The sequence below is a fragment of the Emydura macquarii genome, unplaced genomic scaffold (assembly GCF_026122565.2).
Source record: "Emydura macquarii macquarii isolate MOO-44397 ecotype Brisbane River unplaced genomic scaffold, CSIRO-AGI_Emac_v2 contig_3219, whole genome shotgun sequence".
Classification (NCBI taxonomy): domain Eukaryota; kingdom Metazoa; phylum Chordata; order Testudines; family Chelidae; genus Emydura; species Emydura macquarii.
In genome coordinates this window covers 281,561-303,573 of record NW_027133356.1, presented here as the reverse complement: position 1 = coordinate 303,573, position 22,013 = coordinate 281,561, and the positions used below count along the sequence as shown (strand labels likewise).

The following is a 22,013-nucleotide window of genomic DNA, read 5'->3' as shown; positions in this document are numbered from 1 at the left end:
ACCAGCCCAGGGAGGGGGCACGCCCAGCCGGCTCCTTCCTCTCCCTGCTGCTCCACGGCCGAGGTCTGACCCACGCCCCCTCACCTGCGCTGCTCATGTGTGCGGAGGTGAAGCCGCTGAGCGTATTGCGCCCGCTGGCGTCAGCGTAGTGCGGCATGGAGTTGATGACGGCCTGCAGGTACTTCTCCTGCTCCAGGCTGGTGGAGTCCGTCTGCGACGGGCCTGCACGAAAAGCCGAGGGCGTCACCGCCACGCACTGGAGACACACGCAGCCGGGGACCTGCCGGCCCATTGCTGCACGCCGCGCCCCCGACTGGTGGAGAGGGGAGTACCTGCAGAAGGGGCGTTCTGCGACTTGAAGAGGCCCGCGACACCCTTGCTGTGCAGCCCCCCCGATCTCAGCAGCACGGCCTTGGTGCGCGAGTTCCTCCAGCAGACGACAGGGAAGCGGTTCTGACGGTAGCAGCGCGAGATCCTCTGGATGGTGTTGTCCTGGATGCTCTGCGGGACGATCAGCAGCCCCGGGTAACTGCAGGAGAAGGTAGGGGCCGTATGATGCTGGGACACCACGCTTGGGGAATGGCCCGGCTGGGGGGCGGGGACGGCACAGCCAGGCTGCAGCCCAGCACCAGCCGCCGCCCACCTCAGGGACCTTCTTCCTGTGAATGCCCCCTGCATCAGGTACCCACCTGCAGATGCCCCCCTGCCCCACGCCAGGTACCCACCTCCGGCAGATGCCCCCCTGCCCCACGCCAGGTACCCACCTCCGGCAGATGCCCCCCTGCCCCACGCCAGGTACCCACCTCCGGCAGATGCCCCCCTGCCCCACGCCAGGTACCCACCTCCGGCAGATGGCGTACATGCGGTTCACCGTGGAGATGCGGAAGGGCTCGTTCTTGGAGCGGGTGAGGCTGTTACTGAGCGTGCCCAGGCCCATCCTCTGGTAGTCGCGGCAGCAGGCTCGCTCCACGAGGTGGCTCATGGTCATCTTGTCGGAAGGTTTGATGGTGGCGGACGGGGTCAGCGTGCTCCTGTCCATCTCTTCGGACACTGCAGCGGCAGAGGGAAGAGGTGGGGTCAGGCCACTCCAGAGGCCACAGCCCCAGCAGGGGGAGGGAACCTGGAGCCCCGGGTGGGGGCACAGTCTGTCCCAGCCCGGGCCTGGCAGTGACGGAGGGGGAGAGCGCAGAGTCACAGGACACCCAGGAACGGGCCACGGGCTGTGGGACTGGACCCAGGACCTTCTGGATCCAAAACACGAGCCTCCCCTGGTTGGGACCGCCCGGCCGGGTTCTCAGCTCCCAGGCCGCAGCAGCGCCGTGGCTGGGCACCAGAAGGGACAGAGCCAGGCTATGTCCATGCGAGTGACAGCAGCTGATCAAGCCAGGCTGCCCCCCAGCTCCTGGTCGCTCACGGAGTTAAGGAGACAGGCTGAGACCCCCCTGCTCACCCACGAAGTGCTGCCCCCCTCCCAGGCTGCCCACGCAGGAGGCCACCCCTTTGCCGGGGAAGCTCCCAACCTGAGATCTCATCCTCGTTGTCTTCCTGGAAGTGCTGGCTGCCGCGCTGCTCCCAGGTGGGCGGCGTGTACTTCTTGCGGGTCACGTACTGGCGGCCAATGGTCTTCTTGGCATTCTTCACCAGGTTCTTGGAGAGCGTCCTGCAACGAGAGGTGGGGGGCGTGAGGCCCACCTGGTACCGGCCCCAGGCCCGACATGGCCCCAAAGGCCCTGCCCCGGGGGGCTCCAGCAATCTCACCCAGCCCAGCAGCAGAGGGTCCAAGGGAGAGACCCCAACACAGCTAAACCAAGAGCAAAGCAGGGGCAGGAGCGTCAGTTGGTGCCACCCACACACACACGCTAACCCTGCCACTGAGGGGCAGGGGAATCTCTACCCTTCCCAGCTCCACCAGACTGGGGGCCATCAAGAAGAGGCTCCCCCCGGAAGAAAGGCATGTCCTCGGCCTGGCAGGATGGCCAGGTGAGTTATCATGGCCTTGTCAGAAATGGGAGAAAGAGACCAGCTAGCTCCCGCTAGGGACACCCACTCCTAAACTGCCGCTGGATGATGTGGGGAACCCAGAGGAAAAATCATGGAGCAGGGCCTCAAGGAATCCATTTTAAGGCACTTGGAAGAGAGGAAGGTGATCAGGAACAGTCAACATGGATTCACCAAGGGAAAGTCATGCCTGACCAACCTGATTGCCTTCTATGAAGAGGTGACTGGCTCTGGAGATGTGGGGAAGGCGGTGGATGTGATATACCTTGACTTTAGCAAAGCTTCTGATACAGTCTTCCACAGTATTCTTATCAGCAAGTTAAAGAAGTAGGGTTGGATGAATGGACTGTAAAATGGATAGAGAACTGGCTAGATCATCGGGCTCAACGGGTAGTGATCAATGGCTCCATGTCTAGCTGGCAGCCGGTAACAAGTGGAGTTCCCCAGGGGTCACTGCTGGGGCCGGTTTTGTTCAACATCTTTATTAATGATCTGGAGGATGGGGTGGATTACACCCTCAGCAAGTTCACAGATGACACTAAGCTGGGGGGAGTGGTAGATATGCTGGAGGGCAGCGATAGGAGACAGAATGACCTAGACATATTGGAGGATTGGGCCAAAAGAAATCTGATGAGGTTTGACAAGGACAAGTGCAGAGTCCTGCACTTAGGACGGAAGAATCCCATACACAGCTATAGACTGGGGACCGACGAGCTAGGCAGCAGTTCTGCAGAAAAGGACCTGGGGGTAACAGTGGATAAAAAGTTGGATGAGAGTCAGCAGTGTGCCCTGGGTGCCAACAAGGCTAATAGCATATTGGGCTGCATTAGGAGGAGCATTGCCAGCAGATGGAGGGAAGTGATTATTCCCCTCTATTCAGCATTGGTGAGGCCACATTTGGAGTATTGTGTCCAGTTTTGGGCCCCCCACTACAGGAAGGATGTGGACAAGTTGGAGACAGTCCAGCGAAGGGCAACAAAAATGATGAGGGGGCTGGAGCACAAGACTTATGAGGAGAGGCTGAGGGAACTGGGTTTGTTTAGTCTGCAGAAGAGAAGAGTGAGGGGGGATTTGATAGCGGCCTTTAACTACCTGAACGGGGGTTCCAGGGAGGATGGAGCTAGGCTGTTCTCGATGGTGGCAGATGACAGAACAAGGAGCAATGGTCTCAAGTTGCAGTGGGGGAGGTCTAGGTTGGATATTAGGAAAACGTTTTTCCCTAGGCGGGTGGTGAAGCACTGGAATGGGTTACCTAGGGAGGTGGTGAAATCTCCATCCTTAGAGGTTTTTAAGGCCTGGCTTGACAAAGCCCTGGCTGGGATGGTTTAGTTGGGTTGGTCCTGCTTTGAGCAGGGGGCAGGACTGGATACCTCTTGGGGTCCCTTCCAAACTTAATTTTCCAGGATTTTATGATTCCCCAAGGGCCAGACTGGGCAGGGAGTCGGTCAGAGCTGAATGTCACCAGCTGTCCCCCGGCCTCAGAGTCTCATGGAGTCTCAGCTCTGAAAGAAGAGAGTCAATGGGGCAGAGGACTGGCTGGGCTCTAGCTCTCTGGGGTGCTGGTCTGGCCCCCATCACTGTCCAATCTGAGCATCTCACATCGGACTGACTGTCCCCAAGCCCCGTGAGGCAGGGCACTGCTCTGGTTCCCACAAGGCAGAAGAGGAGGCAGAGGGACAGACTCACCCAAGTTCACACAGGACATTTGGGGCGACGCAAGGAACTGGACCCGGGTCTCCCACGTCCTAGGCTAGAGCCCCAGCCCATCCTCCCCCTTAGCACGGCTCTGAGCAGGCCCAGAGCGGCTCTCTGCACCGTAGAGAGGAGGCTGCTAGCTTCCCCCGGGCTAGCGGGACATTGGGAGGGCGCAGGACAGGTTCTGGGAGGGTCTGAGCTGCAGCACAGCTCGGGGAGCAAAAGAAGCAGCTGCAGACACTGAGGGTCCACAGAAAGGCCAGCGCTCCACCTGCCTGCCATGGCCACCAGCTCCGGCTGCCCTGGGGCTCAGAGACAAAGGAACACGCCTGACCTGCAGCACAGGGGATGGGGCAGATGCAGCCCCCCTGGAGGACATATGGGGCGCTCAACGCTTCAGCCAGCCTTATGGCCGCAGTGGGATTTGGGCTCTAACCCAGCCTCTGCTTCAATGGTGGGGAGAGGCACCAAGTTCGCCGAAGCCCTGGGAGAGGGGAGTCCCAAAGCCAGTAGCATGAAGAGTGGGTGAAAGGAGGAAACCTTGGGAGCAGTGAAGGCTACAGTCTGAGCCAGTGCCCCTTGCAAGCCCCTGCCCAGTGTGACGGTGTCTTACGTGGATGAATGGCCAAGGTGCCCGAGGGATATGACACCCACCGCCAGGCCCTGGAACATATCGGTCACCTGCTGGGAGCTGGGTCACAAACACACAGGAAAGGTCACACAGCACCCAGCCCATCAGCAGCTCCAGCACTTGCTAGCCACAGAGCGCGGGTGGCACAATACCGGGCCCTGGCATGCACAAGATCAGCTCATCATCTCCAGCACTGCCCACCCCCCGCAGGGCTGGGATTAGACCAGCAAGGGGGCCCACAGAGCCAACTGTGCGGGTTCACAGCTCTGAGAAGGGATGCCTAGACCCTGCCCGGCCCCCTTCCCTTCTGCTCAGGGCTGGACCCGTTGCCTCGGACAGCCCAGGCCAGGAGTCGAAGCACGTGACTGCAACCTGGTCTACCTCTCGCCCCTGGGCTGGGAAAGCCCGAGACACCCCAGGGAAGCTGTCCTGTAGAGAGACAAGCTCAGCCACCAAGAGAGGCGCTGCTTTGCCCCACAGCAAGCCCTCTGGCTAGTGGCGGAGGAGCAAGGTCAGGCGCTGAAGGGAGCCCGCTCAGCTGCTCTGTGCTGGGAGGGGGCAGAGGAGACACGGAGGGGTTTTACACAGGCAGCCGAAGAATGTCCCATGTCCCACGCTCGCTGGGGGCCCAGTCCCATTACAGCCTGGGGGGGCTCAGGTCCCCACTCCCCTAGTGAGGGGGCAGAGAACTCCCTGATACCTGAGCGAGGGGTTCTTCTCCTTTGCCTTGGGCTGCATAGCCTGCTTGGGTGACTGGCCCACCGTGAAGGCGAAGGTGCCGCGCACGTGCTGTGGGTAGCGCAACTTGTGCAGGTGCTTCCTGAAGACCTCGGCGCTCTCCGAAGCCACCTCCTCGTCGAAGGCGATCCGCAGCAACTGTGGGGACAGCACAGCGGGCTCAGATGGCCACTGGGAGGGGAGGAGGGGGCGGGTCTGTGCCCCACCCACCTCATGGCCAGGAGCCCAGGGGAAGCACATTTTGGTCACCCCCCACAGTAGCGCACAGCCTGGCGCAAAGCTCCGACTCCTGGCCAGCAGCAATGTGTCTGGGCCCAGCCCGCCGGGGCAGCTCTCCAACGCCCCAATGGCTCTGCAGACCCCACTGGATGGGTACTTGGTGCGCCTGTGCCGCCACCCCCACTCAGGGCACCAGCTGCCCAGCGCCATGTCCACACAGCAGTGCAGCCAGGTGGACGCTCTGTCCACAGGAACATGCCTCGCCCTGCCTTAAGCATAGAAACCAGACGTGTGCGTGCAGTCAGTCATTGCAAAGGGTTCCAGCAGCCCCACAGGCTGGGCGGCAGGGGGAACCACAGCATAGCCATGTTCCCTGCCCTGCGCCAAATGGCATCATGGGCTGATCCCCACTGCCAGGGAAAGCTGTTTTTCCACAGGCAGTCAGGGAGCAGACGTCAGCTAGCTCACCTCTGCCGCTCATCCACAGCACGCCCAGCCCTGACCCCAGGAACTCTCAGGAGAGGAGAGCTGCACGGACGCTAGAAACCTGACTACATCAGGTGAGCATCCCCCTGGCCTTGCTCGGGCATTCTGCCTCAAGCCAACCTCCTCCCCAATCCAGGGTCTCGGAGCCCCACGGCCACATGCAGACAGGATGGCTCTCGCACCAACAGCTCTCGTGAAACCCTGCAGGAATGGGAGTCTGGGGAGAAGGCCAACGGTCTGGGGTGATAGCCCAATCTGCCCACCAGCACCAACAGGACCACCCTGTTCCAGCCTCACTCCAGCCACATTGCTTCATTCTCACTCTAGCTATAAGACAAATGTGTTTAGGAATTCGATACACGGGCTCTCCCGTCCAAACCACACCACAGAAGGGCTTACAGACCTGTACAAAACCAACCCCCGCCAGCCACAGAACCAGCCTGTCTGCCAGGCCCTGCCCAACTTTGTCTAACATAATTTGAACCTGCTGATTTAAAAAATGGTTGTTAGAAAGCTGAATTTTGATGTTTAGACCCTCCAATTTGCAAACATGGCAGCCAAAATTCACCAGAAACATTTGATATACCAACACCGTGGGCATGAGCTTGTCAGCAAAATCAAACAACCAGTTTAGCACGATTCCTTTTCAGTCAGTTAAGAACAGAAAAGAGAAGACACCCATTGTACCCAAGTATTCAACTTTTTAAAGCATTAGTTATCCATATATCGTAACATTTGAAGTTTACTTCTGTGTAATGATTAACTACTTTTCCTTTCATACGTGAAATCATTTGCTTATTTTCTTGAAAACATAGTATTATTTTATAGTGTATAATGCTTTGTAGTTAGGAGTACAATTAACATGAAAGTCATGATTTTTTTTTTTTAATATAGACAGCTGCAGAGGTTAGATAAGGTGGTTTACAAGAACATAAGAATGACCATAAGGGTCAGACCAATATCCAGTATCCTGTTTTTTGACAGTGGCCAGTGCCAGAGGCTTCAGAGGGAATGAACAGACCAGAGCAATTATCGAGTGATCCACCCCCCATTATCCAGTCCCAGCTTCTGGCAGTCAGAGGTTTAGGACACCCAGAGCATGGGGCTGCTCCCTGATCATCTTGGCTAATAGCCATAGATGGACCTATCCTCCATGAACTTATCTAGTTCTTTTTTGGAACCCAGTTATACTTTTTTCGCCTTCACAACATCCCCGGGCAAAGAGTTCCACAGGCTGACTGTGTGTTGTGTGAAGAAATACTTCCATTTGTTTTAAACCTGCTGCTTAATAATTTCATTGGGTGACCCCCTGGTTCTTGTGTTATGAGAAGAAGTAAATAACACGTCCCTATTCACTTTCTCCACACCAATCATGATTTCATAGACCTCTGTCGTAAACCATCCCCCCCCAATCATCTTTTTTCCCAGTCTTTTCAGTCTTGCCTCGGATGGAAGCTGTTCCATACCTTTGGTCATTTTTGTTGCCCTTCTTTGCACCTTTTCCAATTCTAATACATCTTTTCTTGAGAAGTACACGCAGCATTCAAGATGTGAGTGTACCATGGATTTCTGTCTTCTTATCTATCCCTTTCTGAATAGTTCCTAACATTCGGTTAGCTTCTTCGACTGCTGCAACACACTGAGCAGATGTTTGCAGAGAACTATCCACGATAATTCCAAGATCTCCTTCTTGAGTGCTCTCAGCTAATTTAGGCCCCATCTTTTGTTATGTATAGTTGGGAATATTTTTTCCAATGTGCATTACTTTGCACTTAACACTGAATTTCATCTCCCATTTCATTTTCCACTCACCCAGTTTTGAGAGATCCCTTCGGAACTCTTCGCCGTCAGTTTTTAACTTAACTATCTTGAGTAATTTTGTATCAGCTGCAAACTTTGCTACCTCACTGTTTACCTATCTTGAACAATATTAACATACAGGTGAGCCGGTCTGGTTTCAAGCTATGAATCTGTCAGTGCTCAATTGATACCTACAACTTTGGCAGGAGCTGGCACTGGATTTACCAGCAACCCCGCCACACAAACAAGGCGGAGCGCCATCTGCATCAAAGTAATGCTCAAGGATTTCTGGGAAGGGAAAGCCATCGATAGCCAAAACATGTGGAGACTTCGCAGACACCTTTGTAAAAACCGTACTTCAGACTGGAGCCGACTTCCACAGAGTAGACGTTGTGCTTGACAGGTACCACAAGGATCTACTGAGTGGTGAAGGCAAAAACGCTCAAGAAGTACAAGACCCATCCAAAGACTGGTGGAAGGCAGATGTCTCTCTTCCAAGTAACTGGCTGAATTTCACTGGGCTTCCAGAAAATAGGGAGGACACTGCAGTATTTTTATCTCAGCAACTGATGATTTTATCATTGCATCGTCATTCTGGCTGGTGGCTTTCAGGATGAAGCTGAACTATGGCGCCTGATGGCCACAGTCAACGCCCATCAGCAGTGTGGTCATCAAGACGACAAATATGATTTTACACTGCATCCACAGCGATGCCAACAGCAGGGACGCTGCTACGCTCGTTCTTTGGCTGCTCACTACAGCGCAATGACATGTAGGCAGCTCTGGAAGAAAGCTGGCACAAAGGAACCCAAGTACTTTCCTAGTCTTGCCATGTGTGAGCAGCTGGAATATGGACCCGCTGTTCTGGAAAAACTGCTCCCATTTCATGCCTTGACTGGTTGTGATGTTACCTCTTCTATTGCTGGACACAGCAAGGACATTGCCTGGAAAGCATTTCAGGGACACTGTCAGCTTCTCACACACCTTGGATGGGGTGAGCTAGACTCAGAGAAGGTGAAAACCGCAGAAGAGTTTATTTCCAAGAAGTAGGGCTTGCCAGAGGTCCCCAGCAGATGCTGTTTTGTTCACACACTTGTAGTCATCAGAAGCTCTACCCCCACCACAACAAGCGATGCTTTTTATTTCCACACACACACACTGCTCATTACTAGGTAGGAGTTTGGAGAAAGGCCCAGGGCCCAAACCCAATAGTTCCTCCTGCAAATACAATGGACTAGCAACAGGATGACAGAGGTCCAGTGCCACAGCTCACGGCATTGCCAGTAGTACCAGCAGGCAATATCTGGTGGCTGCACAACAGAGGGCAGACGTCAGTGAGGCAGTGCAGAACGGCACAGCTTGTTTGTACAGGAGCAGGCAAAGGCAGTGACCCGGAACAAGGCTGACACTCATTTGAGAACACTGTCCTTACGCACTAAGTAGATGTGTCACAGTAACTGACCTAATCTGAAATCGATTCAAACAGAGTTCCTTGACATCAATAACACCTGTGCTTATCTTGTGTGCATTAAAATGTTTACTTAATGTTTAGTCAGGAAAATACTGTCACTGGTTTTAAAAATCACTGTGTGTTGCATTTCTGATCGCTCACTCAGCTCGTACACCAGCTCTTTCATGGCTGCATAATATTACAATATTTCTAGTGCCTCTTATAAATAAGGAACTGAAATTCAATGGCTCTATAAAAAGGCTGTGCATATTACTGGCTCTTTCTGTTACATCCCTACAGGAAGAGTCCCCTGGAGTAGATTAATCCTAAATGAAAAGGAAATAAAGATTTATTCCTCAGTGATTTCCGTGTGTTACTTGCTTCTCTTCCTGCACCGCGTACAGTTTGGTAACCACCATGCCTGGACGCAGCACACCCTCATTCTCCTACAGAGACTTGGCTCCCAACTTTGAATAAATGCCTCCTACAGTTAACTTCTCTGAAAAGCCTCTGGTCTCTGAGAGCCCCTCCCTCCACACCCAGACTGAGCCCTTTGAGGAAGGGATTCTGCCCGCCGGCCCTGCACGCCTGTAGTGGTACAAGTACAATAAGCGACAGAAAAGGAATCCATCGGGTGTATATGTACAGCAGAAGCCTCGCTCCATGGTCCCTGGCTGCAGGGCTGGCTCGTCTCATCCCAGCACCAGGCCTCACCCAGCCCACGGGGGAAGCAGCTTGCCGGGCCCCATCTCCCACCTGGGGCCCAACACAGCAGTTTAGGAGTGCAGGCCAGCTGTCTGCCTGGAGAACACGTCTCCGGCCGGAGTGCTGGAGGGCCCGTCTCACCTGGAATGTGCACGAGCGCAGCTGCAGCCCCTCCTGGATGAACTGATCCACCTGGGCCGGGACGTTGATCTTCTTCTCTTTGGTCAATGAGGCAATGGGGAAGGACCGGATCACCACCTGCTCCCCCACTGGGGCCATGGAGAGGAGGAGGGACACGTTAGCCACACACCGTAAGAACGGCCAGACTGGGTCAGCCCAATGGTCCATCTAACCCCGTAGCCTGGCTTCTGACAATGGCCAGTGCCAGGTGCAGGATAGGGTCTCATCCCGGCTCAAGGCCACAGAAGGGCTGGGACATGCTGCCCTCAGCTGCTCCCCAGTAGCTCTGGGCCTGCACTGGCAGCTCCAGGGAAGAATCAGCCTGTAGCCCAAAGCAGAGAGAGAGCTGGGACAGAAGCTTTGCAGCTATGTAAGGGGACCAGCAAGTAAGACTGGGACCAACGGGGCCCTGCTCGACAAACGCCATCCCACAGACGATGGGCAAACAGCCCCCACCCCTGCACAGGGTAATTCTCTCCTTTACAATATTCAGAGTAAGCGTCCACTCTGGCCCCAGGGCAGGGCCCCAGCCACCTCAGCCGGGAGGGATCCCCCCTACCCCAGCAGATCCTCTGCGCCCATGTCTGCTCAGCCAGGCGGGAGAAGCAGCGTGGGACCAGCCCGCCAGGGGATGCAGACTGCGGCGCCGAGGGAGGGTCCTCACCCAGCGGGTCCGTGGGGGTGCCCTTGAAAACGATGCGGTAAGAGGTGAGGAAGATGGCTCCTTCCGCGGGGAGCAGCGGGGGGCCCCCTATATTCCCTCCGGCAGCTTCTTCCCGTCCGTCAGGTATAAGGTACACACGGAGCCCTTCCATCACGCACTCCTCGCCCACCAGCAGGCTGGGACGCAGCAGCTTGGGCTGCAGGGACAAAGAGGAGGGGGGGCTGAAAGCAAGGGGAGACAGGACACCTCCCCGCACAGATGGCTGAGGGGCGGCTCACAGCCAGGCCCCACAATGCAGCTGCTTCAGCTCTTGCTGGAGATGCACCGGGCCCACACCCTGCCCAAGGCAGGCAGGGTTGTTCCCGACTCCGTGCAGAGCAGCCCAGCCCAGCAAGCTGCTCAGAAGGGAAGCTGGTGCCTGCCGAGGGGTCCCCGTCCCCCATGAGGCGTGGTGCAGGGAGGGGGAGCCTGGGGTCTGACTGGGAGGGAGGGGATGCCCGTGCGCAGCGAGATAGTACAGACCTTCTGGATAGGAGGGAGCCGCTTGCTCTCCCTGTGAACAGCATCCAGCGTCTCTATGTGCATCTGCACGATGTCTGGGGAGGGAAGGGAGACGCAGAGTTATCCCTGTGGGGCAGAAGCGCCCCATCCTGGCCACGCGCCCCAGACAACGGGAGACTAAGAACATGGGCCTGGTGCAGCCTCTCTGCCAGCCGCCAGTCGCCCACTTTCTCCAGGGGGAGCACACCCCACCCCAGCTCTGGAGGGGACCCGGACCCAGCCCCCTCCCCCGTAGGCTACCCCCTGCGCTGGACGAGCCGTTTACCAGGGATCATGGTGTGCAACCCTTTCAGGTGCTCGTTGGTGACGCCGCTCTCTGTGCACACCTTGTCCACGAAGCGGTTGATGAAGCGTACCACGTAGTTGGCCACGTCGGAGCTCTCGGCATCCTCAAAACCGCTTTCCGTGTCGTAGCTATCGGCCACGCTGCCGGCGATGCTAACGGGGGAGACGTGGACAGGTGTGAGCCCCAGACCACGCATCACGCCCCGGCTCTCGGCCACACCCCACACAGCCTTGCTCCCCGGGTACCCAGGCCATGAGTGAGCCCCACGGCCACACACGACAAATGTCGGCTCAACCCACGACCTGGCAGCCCTGCCTCCCCCGGGTCCTGGCAGCCCAGGACCCCGTGCTGCGTTCCAATGCCCAGGTCCCTGCTCCCGCCTCCCATCTCAGCCCAAGGCCCAGCTACCTGTTGGTGACAAAGCTGTTGCTGACGCTCTCCACATCGCCCAGCCCCGAGCTGCGCAGCAGCCGGTTCTTGCTGGTGTCCAGGGGCAGCAGGAGGTAGCTCATGCGGTTGGCGTAGTGGATGGCCTGGCTGAAGACCGTGCTCTCCTCCTTCTGGATCAGCTCCTGCTGCTTCTCCCGGCTCATGGTAGGCCACAGCCTCCGCTGCTCCGACGCAATCTCCAGGGCAGATTTCTCTTCCCCGGGCCTCTCCTGATGGAGCAGAGGGACAGATCAGCCCTTGGCCCAAGCAGAGAACCCGCGTGCCAGTTCCCACCCGCAGCGTCTGCAGCAAAGTGTCAACGCTCACCGGGGACTCCTACCCCTTTCCCCCCTGCCAGTGCACATCTCAGACCACGAGCCTTCAGGCCAGCTCTTGCATCCTCACTAGCCTGCGTGCAGGACTACAAGGGCGGCTGCCCCGGGACAGGCCAGGGCTGCCATTCCTGCCGCCCCATCACCTCCTCCACGTGGTTCTCCTCAGTGCTCTCCAGGTAAAGGGCTCGGATGTGGTTCTGCACGTCGCAGTAGAACATGGCTTCCCAGAACTGGATGTTGGTCCACACCACGTGCTCCTGCACACAGCTGTAGGCGAACTGCGTGATGCCCGGGCTCAGTTTCTGGGGGCGGGGCCAGAAAGAAGAGGGGGTCTCAGTGTGCCCAGCCCTGCCGCGCGCTGTAACTGGGAGAGGCACCGCGCAGAGCCAGCCAGAGGCACTACATACACTGAGGCCCCGCACTGACCCCGCCCTGCGCATGCCCAGTTAACATCCCAGAAAACCGCCTCTGCTCACAGGGAGGCAAGAACTGAGCTCGGCTCCTGCAAGAGTCAGCGCTGCCTGGTCTCAGGGGAGCAATGTCTGACTGCCCTGCAGCTGGGTGCCGCAGCCCTCCCCGGGATTGCGGGCCCAGGGCTGGGGACCGCCTGAGAGAGGCCTGGCCAGTGCGGCCACGGCTCCCAACATGACCCCGAGCAGGAAGCCCCTGCTGCTCCACGGGGTCTGTCTACACTACAATGAAAACCCCCGGCTGGTCCGTGCCTGCTGAGTTGGCCTGCGGGGCTGTTCGCTTACAGTGCAGACTTCTGGGCTCGAACTGCAGGCTGGGCTCTGGGGCCCTCCCACCCCGCTGCTCCTAGAGCCCGGCTCCAGCCCGAGCCTGGACGTCGGCACAGCCGTGAAGCAGCCCGAACCTGAGTCCCGTGAGGCCAGCCGGGGGTTTTTAATGTAAGCGGTGTAGGCAGACCCAGAGCGGCTACCCTGGCGGGGAGAAGCTAGGCCAGCAGGTGCAGCGCTGACACCTCGCCTGCCACCACCGCCCTCCATGGCAGTCAGAGCGCCAGGCCTCTCGGACCCGTGGGAGTCAAAAGGGTTTTGGGCCCAACACGGCTGAGGCAGGAGGCAGCATGGAGCCTCCACGTCTGTCTGAACTATGGCCCCCTCCTGGGGGCTGGGCGACCCTCCCAGTGACCTGCTGCCCAGAACAGCCCCGCACTGGTGCAGCTCTACGGCGCCCTCCGCAGTCGTGCCGGAGTTACAGCCAGGCAGGCAGGAAGCCCTTCTGCAGCCCATATACTTACTCGGCAGAAAGCAGTGAGTAGTGGCAAAAGTGCTGCTGCAATCCCATGCTCATCCATGGCAGTGCAGTCCTGGGGCGGGGAGAGAGGAGAGATTAACACCCAGCTCTGGAGACAGGGGCGTTCGTTGTGAGACCCCGACACTGCCCCCAGACCTCATCCCCCCAGCGCAGAAGAGAGCAAAGCTCTGGAGAGGGTTTAACTGGCGTTCACCCAGGATCTCCGCAGCTACAGACTTCCACCCACACAACTCCGCAAGCACTCTCCAGGACAGAGCCGCGCTGGCGTCTCCAGCATGCCAGAGATCCCCCGGAATAATCCAAGGGTGCGACGGCAGCTGCCTCGGTGAAACTCGTACCCCACGGCAGCCCCAGCCAGCCCCATCACGCCGTACCTGTAAACAGCAGTTCATCATGCGGACAATGAAGTCAAATTGTTGGTGGTCCAATACGGCCCTGTTCTGCTGCACGTGTAGGTTCAGCTCCTGGGTCAGGCAGTGCCTGGCTGCTCGGCCCTTCATAGCCCTGAGCACTGCAGGAAGCAGCTGCAGGAGGAATACAGAGGGTACAGCCATGGGACCAAGCGTCCAGCCCGGGCCCCGGTGAGAATGACAGGCTGGAGGCAGTTTGCAGCAATGGGAGATGGACGGAGGATACCAAAGGCCTGCTGTGAGTCCTTACGCTTTGGAAATCCGCAGACGGCCCACCCCGCCAGGGCGGACAGCGCAGCCCGCTGTGACGCACCCCGCCAGGGCGGACAGCGCAGCCCGCTGTGACGCACCGAGCGCCCCACTCCACAGCAACCCATGCTGCAAACCCCACGCCCTGGAGAGTAGAACGCGCACTGCCCACTGCTGGGCCAGGCTCCCAGGGACCCCAGCCCCTGGCTTAGCCCATTCCACAGGACAGTCCCCAGTGGGGACAGAGACAGATGGTGGCAACAGCATCCCAGATTTGCCAGCCCGCATGGGCTCCGTGGCATGACAAGCAAGAGCCACGCTGAAGAAGAGCATGTGAGGCAGTGGGAACAGCCTATGGAGGACAGGACACAGGCAGGAAGCTTGTGTGTGATGGGACGGCAAAGATGCAGAGCAGACGGCGGCTGGCTGGCTTGGCCCCTCGACAGCCCTTCACACCAGCTCCCTCACCTTTTTGGCTTCTAGCATCTTGTTCTCGAAGACGTAGGAGATGCAGTTCCTGACCACCTCCAGACGGCGGGCGCTGTTGGCCAGGGCACTGCCATTGCGCTCCATGATGGCAGCTGGGGAGAAGAGTGGCCAGTCAGTACCCTGCAGGAGGCGTAGGGGAGGCTGGGCTGGGCTGGGCTGTCCCCCCCTCTGGGAGGCGAGCGGCCTGGCTAGCCCATCTCACTACCCTGCTCTGGGAGGGCAGGGGCTGTGTTCCCCACACCCGCACGGCTCTCCCCTGCTCCCTCTCCAGCGGACAGCACAGGACATGGACTCGGCCGAGCGGTAAAGGGCAAGGGGGATGCAGGAAATGGAACGCTGCTTCTCCGGCGCCGTCCATCTCCGGAGCGCCCAGCGCTTCACCGCCAGCAGTTCAATACCCCCGGAGTGCTGGGCAGTAGCCCAATGTCACAGATGGGCAAACTGAGGCACAAAGAGGTACAGCGGCTTGCCACAGGGCAGGACAAGTCAGTGGCATGTCCAGGAATAGGACCCAGGAGTCCTGCCTCCCCCTCCTCCCCCAACACACTAAGCACATCGTTTCGGTTTTCTGCAGCGGCAAAGTGACCAGTAAGGCGGGACGCAGCGCAAGCCACTCGCCTCCCCAAGCGGTGCTGGCCCCCCACAGATCTAGGCTGGCCCCTTCAGCCATGACCCCTGACCGTGGGTGCCCCGTCTGAGGCACTTCAAGGTGGACTGTCAGAGGGGGCTGCCCCGGGGGCTGCGGGTGCCCTGCCGCTCAGCATCCCCACCTTGGCATGTAAAGGGAGCAAACACTCCCAAGTTTGGGCCTACTCCCCCGCCATCTCTCCTGAAACGCTCCCTGGGGACATGGGCAGCTCTGCCCCATAGTTAATCCCTCCAGTTCTCGGCTAAGCCGTGGCCTGGCCTCTTGCCTGACAATGGGGCCAGGCCCCAACCTCCACCTTCCCCCCCACCCAAGGCTCAAGGCTGCGGGGAATCCCAGCCACATGCAAGAGCCATCACTCCAGCCCTCCCCTAGCTGACAGACCTCTGCAGCCTTCTCTACCCCTGGTCCACAGGCCTACTGCAGGCTTTGAAACCCAGCCAAGCTGCCGCTGGAGAGGCCAGCGGTGTCCACACAGAGCTGTGAGCCTGGCACTGCCGAGGGAAAGCTCCTCCCGGGAGACATACCGATGGGGGGTCCCGATGGCACCATACACTTCTTCTCCGCCTTCACAGCCGGCGGGGCTGTCTGCAGCTTGGCAGTGGCCTGGTCGATGATCCATTGAACCGTCCCCTCGTCCAAGCGGGGAAAAGGCCTGAGGTGCAGGCGCAGGTGGCAGCCTTCGGTGGGTTTCTGCACCTTGTGCATGGTCACCGCAGGGTACGGGTTTTCCTGCGCCAGTGAGGGCTGCCGGTTACTCTCCAGGACAGACCTGTCACGCTGTGTCCGGGGGCAGGGGGTGCCAGGCTCCCAGGGGGCTGAGCGCTGCGCCAAGGCCTTCCCGCACGTTACAAACCCAGCAGCCCTCCAGCCCCAGGGCCCAGCTGCACCATGATCTCCCAGAGCCACAGAGACAGTCCACACCCAAGCGCATGTGGGGCCAGGAGAGCCCAGCTTAGCCTGGCAGAGCCCTCCCACAGAGACCCGCCAGCCACAAGAGCAATGCTGTCGTGCTCTAAAAGCCGTCTGGGCTCGGAGCCCTCGGTCTGAAGGGGGTGTGGGGTGGTTGGCCAGATACTCCAGACTAACTGGGACACGTGGGGGAGGAGCTGCTCGGAACACACCAGCCGCCTACACACGCAGGGCCCCGGGGATCCTCCGAACCAGAGAGAACCGGGCAGGCAATGGGTTGACAATTCAAGCCACCCCGCCACGTTCCAGCTGGGGCCAGCTCCAAGAACGGTCACCTATACCCCTCTAGGTCTCCAGCTGCCGCTGGCAGACGAGGGCTGAGACGTGGGCTGGGACGTACCCCACAGAGAAGAGGCTCCTGCATGGGCATGCAGCACCAGAGATGAAGGGAGAATGGCACCTCCTGCGGCGGGGGCCCCTGACCCTGCTCAGATGGAGGGCGTGCCCTGAGTGCCAGGCTCCCTCCCCCCACCTCGTTCCCGCCACACTTACATTTTTATAGAGCTGCTCGGCCAGCTCCTTGATGTGCCGCAGTGTTTTCTGCTTGCTCCCCTCCTCTGCCCGCATCCTCTTCACTTCATAGGCCACCAGCTGAGGGTGGAGGAGAGGCGTGAGGGGCAGCCTCTTGCACGGGTGCCGTGTTGGCTGTGCTCCTTCGTGCCAGGGCTGCCCCAGGTACCCCTGGGCCACGCAGAGCACTGCAGCCAGCAAGCCAAGGCTGGTTCCCTTGAGTCTCTTGCTCCCACCTCATACCTCGAAGGGGAAAGCAAGAGCCCACCGACATGCTCCGCGGCCCTTGGCTATTTACTGTCAGGGTGCCAGAGATGAAGCCGCCCAGGCCCAAACGGGCAGAGCTGCCAGCCAGGGAAGGGAGGAGCTGCCCCGGCATCACCTCTTACCTCATCGAACAGGTCAATTGCTCGGTATGGGGCGCCCCTCTCTGTCACAAAGCCAGCGAACGCCATGCCCTCCAGGACCTTGGTGAGGAAGTCATCTTCCACCAGCCCCCTCTGACCCAGGAAGGCTGCCTGCAATGAGGAACAGCACACGGACGTTAGCGGACTGAGCGGAGTCCCGGAGCCAGCTGCCACGGGCACTGCGCTATGACCATAAAGATGTGTGCGCTCAGGTCACGAGGGGGAAAGGGCGGGAGCTTGTGAATGCCGTGTAGTGGCCCAGCCCCCAACCTTCCAGCCAGCACCTGTCCCGGGGGCACTAACAGGATGCGGGCACAGCCAGGAGCCCTTCTTTCCCCAAACCCACTTTGTATATTTCAGACCAAGATCCTTGGGCAGAGACCAGCTTTATTTGCCTGAAAGTCCCAGATGGTGCCATATAAACGGATCCCTGAACCCTTCCCCCTCCTCACAACCCGGAGTAGACCAGAATTAGACACATTTACAGACAGCAAAGCAGAGAGAGAGATGTACGGACTAGAACTGTGCCGTGCATGTCAGAGTCAGGGGTAGAGCTCAGGAGTCCCTGGTCCCAAGACCCCCATCAACCCAACCGCACTCCTTAACCCAACAGATCTCCACGGTCTGTACAGCCAGCCGCGTACAGGCACCAGTTCAAATACGGCCACCTTTGGGATGGAACACCAGACAGCCGTGTGGTTTGAATCTGGAGGAACCCATTCATAAATAAGCTGGAAAAGGGGTTAGCAGTGAGGTGGCAAAATCTGCAGATACAAAACTTCTCAAGATAATGAAGTCCAAAGCAGACTGCGAAGAGTTACAAAGGGATCCCACAAAACTGGGTGAATGGGCAACAAAATGGTGATGAAATTCAGTGTGGATAAATGCAAAGTAATGCACATTGGAAAACATAATCCCAACTCTACATACAAATTGATAGGGTCTAAAAATTATCTGTTACCATTCAAGAGAGAGATCTTGGAGTCACTGTGGATAGTTCTCGGAAAACATCCACTCAATGTGCAGCGGCAGTCAAAAAAGCTAAGAATGTTGGGAATCATTAGGAAATGAATAGATAAGACGGCAGAAAATATCATATTGCCTCTTTATAAATCCATGGTACGCCCACATCTTGAATACTGCATGCAGGTCTGGTCACCCCCACTCAAAAAAAGATATATTGGAACTGGAAAAGGTACAGAAAAGGGCAACTAAAATGGTTAGGGGTATGGGACAGCTTCCATGAGGAGAGATTAATAAAAGGGGGACTTTTCAGCTTGCAAAAGAGACAAATAAGGGGGGATATGATAGAGGTCTATAAAATCATGAGTGGTGTGGAAAAAATAAGTGTTATTTACTCCTTATAGAACAAGAACTAGGGGAGGTTAACAAAACGAAATGAATAGGCAGCAGGTTTAAAACAAACAAAAGGAAGTATTTCTTCACACAACGCACAGTCAACTTGTGGAACTCCTTGCCAAGGGATGTTGTGAAGGCCAAAACTATAACGGGGTTCAAAAAAACTAGTTAAGTTCATGGAGGACAGGTCCATCAATGGCTATTAGCCAAGATGGGAAGGGATTGCTGTTTGCCAGAGGCTGGGAATGGCTGACAGGATGCATCACTTGATGATGACCTGTTCTATTCATTCCATCTGAAGCACCTGGCATTGGCCACTGTTGGAAGACAGGATTCTGGGCTAGATGGCCCATTGGCTGACCCCGTATGGCCGTTCTTATGTTATATAGGAACGCTGTATCCAGTGAACTCCAGAGGGAGTTTAGGGGACAGAATGGTATATGCTCAGGACACCAAGGCTTGAGTGGTCACTTTCACATCTCATGCACTAGACAGACTCTCGAACAGCCCCCATCCCTCCCTTGGTATTGCTCTGGGGAAAACACTGAGTTGGGGCTTCCCAGGGAGGTGTTTGCCGAATAATTAATTGGAAATAACTGCGTTCACACAGCCGGCTTTATCCAAATTCCTTAGGAATCAGAGCATTCACATGGCGCTGAGTTTTTTGTTTAGTTTTTTAAATAAGCATGCAACATTTTGGGCAAGTAGCTCATAATGCACTGCCATGCTGCCGGACTCTATGCAGTCTGGGATTTTTCTCACAGAGCACTGTAAAGCCACTAGAATCCTGGAACTTGGGGGCAAAGTAACAAATTCCACGATTCCTCTGTGAGGAGGACTAGGCCACACCCCATCCCAGAAGAGAAGTCCTCCAAGCAGTCTATAGTGGCTGCAGGGGAAGCAGCCAATCAGAGGGGCTGCTGGAGTGGCCAATCAGGGGCCAGGAGGTCTACATAAAAAAGAGAGGCAGAGACAGTCAGTCAGTTGCTGCCTAGAGCTGGAAGAGTGAGAACTGGGTTCCTGGCTGACTGGAAGAGCAGCAGGACCATGGACAGCTCAGTGTGGGCAGGGACTGGGGGAGCTAAGAAGGGGCTCCTGGCCTGCAGCTAGGACTGAGCATGGACTGAGCCCAGAGGGGGCTGCAGGAAGACAGCGTCTCCAGGTAGGAAGCCCAGGAAGTACGGTCCCATACAAGGGCTGGAAGAAGGCAAAGACCGTCTATCTTGGAAAGGATTTGTCCTACAGACAGTGGAAGACTCGGCCAGAGGGCTGTCACTAAAGACCCGTCGAAGAAATAATTGACCAGGGGAGGGGATGAGGCTTGCGAGAGGCGGAGGCCACCCTGTTCCATGAACTGAAAGGTTGCAGGCATGCGTTGAACCCGGAGGGGGGGGCTCACGAGAGGTGGGGGCCACTCCATTGCCACAAACAAACAAACTGCAGGCACATGCACTCAACCAGGGGGGGCGCTCGTGAGAGTTGGTTGCCGACCCCGCTAAAGCATCCCACCACTCATTTTGTCTTTTGTGAGCCAGCGCTGTTTTCAAACTGTTGTCAGCCGGCAGGGAGGGAACACGGCTGCCTGCAGCAATCCTGACAGTCGTTAACACACAGAGATTGCCCACTTGTATCTGCAGTCGCGCAGCTGGATGACTGTAGGAGTTGCCACCGTATTGCCAAGTTAACTTGGGTAGAGAAGGTGTTGGAGGATGGGAGGATGAAATCAAGCAGCTACTTGAGGATGACCGTTCCCTAGATCAGCTTCATTCAGAGCGCCATTTCTGTGCTTCGGAAACTAGCCCCGACTGGTGGGAAGGGGCAGTGATGTGGACCAGCAGTGGCAGCAGGATTTCAGGATGACAAAGGCCACTTTCCTAGAGATCTGTGCACAGCTCACCCTGGAGCCAGCGCACGGCGAACTGGAAAAGCATGTGACCATTTGCCATTTCAAAGTTCATCACCTCCACCTGCACGTCTGTAGCTAACCAGTACGGCGCTGGTAGATCAACTGTTGGGGCGATCGTCATGGATGGGTGCATTGCTGTAAAGAGGGCACTGATGCCTGGGGTCAAGTGCACAGGACAGTTGGGGTTCCCAAATTGTATAGGGGCCACTGGTGGGACCTGTGTGCCTATTCTTTGCCCCCTACATCAGACCTCAGAGTTCATCAACAGAAAGGGTTATTTCTCCAGAGTGATCCAAGGCTTGGCTGATGACAGTGCAAGGTTTACCAGTATTAATACGGGCTGGGCTGGAAAGGTCCATGACGCCAGGATCCTTAGAAACCCAGCCCTGTTTACTCAGCCCTGGAACCTTTGCTCCCAGGACCACTATAGACATTAATTGTGCTGTGACTCCCAACATCGTTCTGGGAAACAGCTGCAGAATGACAATGGAGCATGTGTTTGGAAAGCTAAGAGACTTTCCAGGAGATGAGCAACATCTACCTTCTGTGCTAGCTGCTTGCTGTATTTTGCACACTATCAGAGGGAAAGGAATGCACCACACTGATGGGTGGGAGGCAAAGGTGCAGAGATTTTCAGAAAATTACAAAGCGCCTGAGAGGCTGCTTCTGCAAACTGCAGCAAATCATCGGGAAGCAGGGGTGCCCAGTGCTCCTACTTCAAAGCTAGGAGCTAAGCTGTTGAAATGAATGTTTATAATGCACTGGGTACAGATTGTGTTCGTCCACCAGGATTTTCTGAAATGGAAGTTTATTCTGCTTTTTCATGCTGTGCACAACGGTTTATAAAAGGGCATTTTATTGTGTTGATGGCATATGCGAGATTCCAAACCACTGAACCTTCACCAGAAACAACCTTTACTGAACAGCCAACAGGGCAAACAAACCAGTATCGAACGTAACTGTGCACACTTGAAAGCAGTGGAACATAAATCACAACATAAACAACGCACGCTTTATGGAACGTAAGAGTGCAGAAGTAGCACATGTGTCTAAAGTGCAGAGCGCACACAGTTGTGCTGTTCTGGTCTCAAACACGCCCAGGTGCGGGGTTTCTGCCTGTTGTTCTCGCCTTGGGGTGCAGACTGGCAGGTAGTAGCAGGAGCGAAGGTGGGGTCCCAGCATTCACTGTTCTCTTTGTCTGGGGGTATGGAGGGAATTGCCTGTAGCTGGAGGATGGAGAAGGGTACTGCTGCTCTCAGCATCCGGGGCTCTCCACAGGCTACAGGAAACAGGCGGAACGACTGTACCAAATGTTCTCCAGCACGACTGTCTGCATGTGCATCAACGCAAGCAGCTGCTTCTGCACGTCCCCACCTTTCTCAGTATTGTCCCTTGTCAAGTCTCTGTCCTCTCTCCACAAGGAGACTTCCCTCCATCCTGTGTTCTCATCTCTCTTCTGGGATCAGACCAAGTCCCCAGACATTTCATCTCTCGTCTTCCTTTTCTTGACCCAGAGATTTGCCATGTGTCCTGAAGTCGGTAACGTCCTGCTGGGGGGAAGGGCTAGGTGGCTGCAGTGCATCAGGTGCCGGAGCTGGGACACAAGTCAT

At 56.9% G+C, this 22,013-nt stretch overlaps 1 protein-coding gene across 6 annotated transcripts in view; it reads right to left on the bottom strand.

Annotated features, from left to right (window-relative positions):
* Positions 1-22,013, bottom strand: part of SBF1 (SET binding factor 1) — a 133,516-nt gene that overhangs the window by 13,736 nt on the left and 97,767 nt on the right. For 2 of the 6 annotated variants that reach the window (XM_067531405.1, XM_067531409.1), the window contains exons 12-29: positions 17,121-17,249; positions 16,714-16,812; positions 15,777-15,981; positions 14,583-14,695; positions 13,830-13,979; positions 13,439-13,507; positions 12,321-12,479; positions 11,822-12,072; positions 11,393-11,565; positions 11,089-11,162; positions 10,567-10,762; positions 9,864-9,991; positions 5,025-5,200; positions 4,307-4,384; positions 1,521-1,660; positions 804-1,050; positions 333-529; positions 85-222 (exon numbers count right to left, since the gene is read on the bottom strand). In XM_067531405.1, coding sequence (XP_067387506.1) covers positions 85-222; positions 333-529; positions 804-1,050; positions 1,521-1,660; positions 4,307-4,384; positions 5,025-5,200; positions 9,864-9,991; positions 10,567-10,762; positions 11,089-11,162; positions 11,393-11,565; positions 11,822-12,072; positions 12,321-12,479; positions 13,439-13,507; positions 13,830-13,979; positions 14,583-14,695; positions 15,777-15,981; positions 16,714-16,812; positions 17,121-17,249 — 2,722 coding nt within the window. The remainder of the gene's footprint in view (positions 1-84; positions 223-332; positions 530-803; positions 1,051-1,520; positions 1,661-4,306; positions 4,385-5,024; positions 5,201-9,863; positions 9,992-10,566; positions 10,763-11,088; positions 11,163-11,392; positions 11,566-11,821; positions 12,073-12,320; positions 12,480-13,438; positions 13,508-13,829; positions 13,980-14,582; positions 14,696-15,776; positions 15,982-16,713; positions 16,813-17,120; positions 17,250-22,013) is intronic. The other 4 variants (XM_067531410.1, XM_067531411.1, XM_067531406.1 and 1 more) reach the window with 3 other exon arrangements.